Raw genomic sequence first — 6,000 nt, 5'->3', positions numbered from 1 at the left:
CATAAGTCCACACCCGATCACAGCTGTAATGAGTTTATTAGTGCAAATATTAACTGGGTTAAACACACACACACACACACACACACACACACACACACACACACACACACACACACACATAGTGGAGGCGGGAACCATACATAGTTTTAAGGTGAGGGATGATGAAGCTCATGGGGCGGGGAGAGAGAGGACCTAGTAGCAATCAGCGAATAGGCGGGGCCAGGAGCTATGAATCGACCCCTACAACCACAAATAGGTGAGTACACACACACGAATTGACAAGGTGAACAAAGACAGGATGTTCCAGAGATGGGACACAGCAATAAGGGGACACAGTTGGAAGTTGAAGACACAGATGAATCACGGATGTTAGGAAGTATTTCTTCAGCCACAGAGTAGTCAGGAAGTGGAATAGTTTGGGAAGCGATGTAGTGGAGGCAGGATCCATACATAGCTTTAAGCAGAGGTACGATCAAGCTCATGGTTCAGGGAGAGTGACCTAGTAGCGACCAGTGAAGAGGCGGGGCCGGGAGCTTGGACTCAACCCCTGCAACATCAACTAGGTGAGTACAGCTAGGTGAGTACACGCTCGCGCGCGAGCACACACATTCTGTAATTGACCTGTATTTTTGTATTTCTTTTGAAAAGCGGCCTTTTGAAGGTTTGTTTAACCCTTAGTAAGTTAAGTATATTTTTTTCTGGCTTGAGAATGTCTCTGCATAGCCCTTGTGGCTTAGCGCTTCTTTTTTATTATAATAATAATAATTGAAAATGTCTGATAGAGATAAATAATATTGTGTTAAGATGTTAATGCATACATTTACTTATTAACACTATTATTTTTAGTTTTATTTGTGGATAATAATGACAATTTTGTAACTGGCTTGTATTTTTTAATTTCTTATGTAGAGTGACCTTTTGAGGATTTGCGTAACCCTGGTAATTTAAGTATATTTTGGAAAGTTTTTATTTTATAGTTATTGAAGAGTGTGACGACAGTGTAAACCCACGTGTTATAATTAATACAGATACATTATCGTTAATTACAACTTTATTAAGATGCTTTAATAAAGTTTCCAATTACTGTTAGTGAGTCTATATGAATTAGAAGATGAGAGGTATTCCCATATTATCTGCTATTACCAACCCATACGGGTGTCACGCGGGTGTTTTATCCCAGGCGTGTGTGTATTTCCCGTGGTCGGGTGTTTTGCGCGGGTGTTTTGCGCGGGTGTTTCCAAGGTATTTGTTTACAAACATTGGAATGTAAACAAAAGTGTGGTGGTCGCGTGTGTTTTGTTGTGGTTGTTGATGCATTGTGGGTCACAGAGTGTGTTGTGGTGCGCACGCCCGCTGCCTCCAGCCCTCGCCATCTTCACCGGCTCCCAGGTTTCACACCATGTCTGCTCCTTTAAGGGGGCCCGATCAGCATGCTTGGGCCCTGCTAGCCCTACAGAAGTCTGCGCCAACTTCCCCTCACCGTGTGCCCTGGTCCCCTGACAGGAAGGGAACCCCTATTGCAAGGTTGGAAGGGAAAGAATTCGAATACATGGTGCGGCAGAGTCGGGTGGTGATCGGCCGCAACTCCAGCAAGGGCGATGTTGATGTTAATATGGGCCATAATAGCTTTATATCGCGTCGACATATTGAAATATATTTCGAGACGCCGCATTTTTACATGATATGCAATGGCAAGAATGGTGTGTTTGTGGACGGTGTTTTTCAGAGGAAGGGCGCCCCACCTCTCCAGCTGCCCAGACAGTAAGTTTCAACTTACCTCCTTTATTGGGCTTTATTTCTCAGCAGTATTCATTACTATTGTGCAAATTACATAGTTGGAAATGTAGTAAAAGGGTAGAAATATTTGATCAACACATAACTGTTTTGACAGCTTATTCAAGGCTGTCATCATATTTGTTTACCTTTGTAAAGGACTTTATAAACCAAGTTAATGTTATGAAATACTTTACATCACGTTAGGAAATACTTTACATGCAAGGCGCAATTATTATTTGGCTGATAAACTATCGTTGCTTGAGGTTCCTGAGGCATGTGTCTTAAAGAAAGTCATTGAAACTGTAATAAGGACAATATAAGTTAAGATGTACTGCAATAGGCCTACTGACTTATATGAGGCAGGCCTTACTCTCACCCATCTATTTCTAAGCTTGCATATGTTTTAGCTTATTTTTAGAGCCACTCAAAATATTTCTTTCAATGGTGATTCTAGGAATTTTTTTTTACATAACTTCAATTCCTTAGGTTATGAAACCAGTGATTTTCTTTTCTGTTTTCCGAATCTGAATTTGCATTTTCGGTCTGTTGTAACTTTTAGCTTAGTCATTTATTTTTAGTGTCTTTCGGTTATTTTTTTTTTTATTTTCCATTAACACCTAATATTCCTACTCCTATCCCCCCCATTTACATTTTTCTGGAAGATTCCTGGTATATCGGAATAACTTATTCATATTTATTCATGTTTTCCATTACATTCATTATGTAATTTTCATTAAGTTATATGATAATTATGTTGCATAATCTAAATGAAGTCTTATCAAAGATACAGTTGCATGACCTTGGGACATGTTGTTTAACATTAATCTATCCAAATTTGAACTTATGTTGGCCAGTTTATTGTGTTATTGATGACCTCATATAGCTATTTATTTCTATTTATTTCTTCATCTGGGTCCTGTAAATTGTGAGCTAGGAGAGCAGCACTAACCATCATAGATCTTCATTATTAAACCCTCTCAAAAGAAACCATACCCCGGCCGGGATTGAACCCGCGGTCAGAGTCTCAAAAGCCTAACTGAGATTCATATATATAAATAACAACTTATTGTTCATTACTTCAGTTACTTTAAAAAAATGGTAAATTTGTGTAGACGATTACAGATTAGCTCATGATATAATAATTATTGTTTAAGAACTATGTTGCATATAAATGTGATTTGTGTTTCACAAGCTCTTCATAATTACTGATTTCTTAAATTTTATTTCTGTCTTCTGGTAAGAAAACAAACAAGAAATTAGTATTCACATTATAGCACAATTCTTGTTAATTAGTAATAAGCTCACCCATTAGAGCTTAGAACTGTCTTTTTTTTTCACCAACCCTCGATATTATATACCTGGAAGCATATTCTGGTTTGACCTTTCTTATCTCTTGTTGATTTTAATGTAAGGGTTCATATTTCTTGTACATATTTTGATGTTCTTGTAAATACTATACCTTTCTTTTACCCTAGAGACTTTTTGTTTTCATTTATCCATATGGGGTTAGTTTTATTTGATCTGATTTTTCATTGAATAATATATATTGCTTGAGTCAGTTGTTCATGATAATGTTTATCAGGTCTCTGTTGTGAATATCTGTACCCAAATGATCTCAGTCAACACTAGCTAGGTAGTCTCTTAATGATTTGTAGTTTGCAAAGAAAATATCAGACACACTACCTACTAATATATTATTATCATTATTACAAGTTTTCCTGGACATGTTTAAATCAGTAAATTTGTGATTGGCTTTTTCAACCTTGATCCCAACCTTAAGGTTATTCACTATTATTTCTTTGTTTACCAGAACCAGCTCATCAAGGTTATTCCCTCTTGTTGGTTCTGTTGAAGTTTTGGAAAGTTGTCCTTGATGGCCTCTAGGAAGTCACAAGACTACATTCCCTATCACAGTATTGTAGTTGATTTGGGGTCATTGTTTTAGTAATTCGAGGCTTGTGTTTAACTTTTCTTAATAGAACAGTACATACATACATAAAATAATAGTGCTTTTGGTTTTCCCAAGCTGTAAGGATAATTCGTTGTCTGTTATCCATTGCCTACATGATGACCAGTTTAGATTATGTGTTAGTTACAAATTTTGTAGCTGACATGATCTGGCTACATTTCCCCTTAAGAGGGCTCTGTCATCAACCTTCAGTTGAAGTTTGCATTTGATACTAATGAACATCATTTTCATAACATATAAAGTTAAGGATCCAAACTTCTCTTGTGTGGAACTCTATGCTATCATCAATGGTTCTGATTCAGATTTATTAGCTTTAACAATTTGTTTCCTGTTTAAGTGATATTTGAGTCCTTGAAGCTGTGTATTGAGTTTGTCTTTGTTCTCATCCAACTCATTCTGCTTTTCAACCATCCTGAGAAAAAAAGTAGTTCATATTTGAGCAAAACATTTTTCAACAAACTCAGTTTGCCTGCCATTCTAATATGCTTGTGTTAATGTAATAGTCTATGGTAATATTTTGACATTATTAGTGGCATTTAATATTTTTTATTCTGCCTTAGTAGGTGAAAGTGTAATTAGAAAATGCAACTGTAGTTATACATATATATTTAAAATGCTTAGTTAAGCAGAAAAAAATTCACATAAAAAAATTATGAAATGAATAATTATATTCTATTTGTATAAAATCCTTAAAAAGTAAGTTTGAGAAATATAATTTTATGAAAGTACTACTTTAGTATATAGAGTTTAATTGGCAATACCTAATAATATGCCATGTTCTAATTATCATCTATAACTTGATGACCTGAGGCATGTGAATGTTTCTCCAGATAGTGAATGTTGCCAAAATTGATGGTTTGATTTTGTTTGTCAGGAGTGGTGGGAATATTTCTCCTAATGTAGTTGTTCAGTTACCCACACAGTGTAGATTTTGGTCCATCGACTGAGGCTAAAGTTCATAGTAGTTATGCAGTGCATCATAATTTATCTAATGTTAATTGAGCATTAAGCATAGCCATAAATTGATGGCTGTCAGCTATAGGATTAATATAATTATTAGAAATTTCCAGTGTAGTATATTATGGACATAATTTACAGTATTTTATTATATTACTGTACTGTTTATTGTGTTTTATGATCATTGTCTTAAATGTTTTAGAAGAATTTTCTTTGAAGTGTGTAAGGGGTAAATGTTATACATCATTAAATGGTCATCAGAGAAAATTCTATTAATACAGTACATTAAAATAGTGCTCGAAAGGGTTGGGAGTTGCAGCAGGTAGTCATTTTGTATTTTTTTGGAGGACAATTTTCCTTTCTTAAATCATATGATTTGGGACTGATGGTGCCATTCACTCTTCAGAAAAATAGCATGCTATATTTAAATGCTAATGTGTATGAAAAACTTTGTTGTAGCTTGTTAATTTATTACTACAGAATGATACTATGTGGTTTTAATTTTGAAACTTCTCAAACAGTTGACTCAGTAATAGTGTGTCAGTGCTGTATGCAATATTACTTATCTTCTTGTGGAACTCAGTATAATAGTCAAAATTTAATTAAAAAAAATTATATAAAGAAATGTATACTTATATGTTTTTATCACATTGGCAGTTTGCTACCAATGTAGGGTGGCCCCTAAAGAGGAAACATTCCCAATCACTCATTCTTTAATTGCCTTTCCAAAAGTGCAGACATTAAAAGTCTTTAATGAAATACATTTGAACATAAGATGTATTCTCCTCTTCTTTTCCTTCAACAGATGCACATTGCGATTCCCCAGCACAAATATTAAGATACAGTTCCAGTCATTAGTAGATGACTTGGATCCTCCTCCGGCAAGGGTGCCATCTCCACCTAAACGAAAAATGCAGCCCTTAAAAATTAACATTCCTGAGCAGGATGCCAACTTTGGCTCTCCATTCCCTTCACCAACTGGTACTATAAGGTAAGCAGAAATAATCACTGTCAGTACTTTTGTCATGTCTTATGCAGCACGCAGTTGGCTGGTAGATGGCAGCCATCCAGGGAAGTGCTACTATCTTATTATATGAATGTGAAATATAAGCCTGTTAAATATTTTGCACACTGGCAGGATTACTGGTCTTTTCCTTTTGTCTCCTCAACATATAAGATAGCTGCAGGTAATTCTTACAAACATCTACTCTCTTTCAGTATACACCTATCTTTACTTTCCTTTGTGTTTTTTTTTAAAAATTGTTATTCCTGTAATACAGTAAATCATCACTTATCTG

The 6,000-nt window shown here is 35.5% G+C and overlaps 1 protein-coding gene across 5 annotated transcripts in view; it reads left to right on the top strand.

Annotated features, from left to right (window-relative positions):
* The first annotated feature begins 1,309 nt into the window (after window positions 1–1,309).
* Window positions 1,310–6,000, top strand: part of LOC128687655 (forkhead box K) — a 116,456-nt gene continuing 111,765 nt past the window's right edge. For 4 of the 5 annotated variants that reach the window (XM_053775230.2, XM_053775229.2, XM_053775228.2 and 1 more), the window contains exons 1-2: window positions 1,311–1,761; window positions 5,508–5,693. In XM_053775230.2, the coding sequence (XP_053631205.1) occupies window positions 1,400–1,761; window positions 5,508–5,693 (548 nt within the window). In that variant the 5' untranslated portion in view covers window positions 1,311–1,399. Of the gene's footprint in view, window positions 1,762–5,507; window positions 5,694–6,000 lie in introns of all 5 variants that reach the window. The other variant, XM_053775227.2, reaches the window with a different exon arrangement.

This window comes from Cherax quadricarinatus, unplaced genomic scaffold (genome assembly GCF_038502225.1).
Source record: "Cherax quadricarinatus isolate ZL_2023a unplaced genomic scaffold, ASM3850222v1 Contig70, whole genome shotgun sequence".
In the NCBI taxonomy this organism is placed as follows: domain Eukaryota; kingdom Metazoa; phylum Arthropoda; class Malacostraca; order Decapoda; family Parastacidae; genus Cherax; species Cherax quadricarinatus.
The sequence above is the reverse complement of the archived record's forward strand: the minus strand, read 5'-3'. Positions and strand labels throughout refer to the sequence as shown.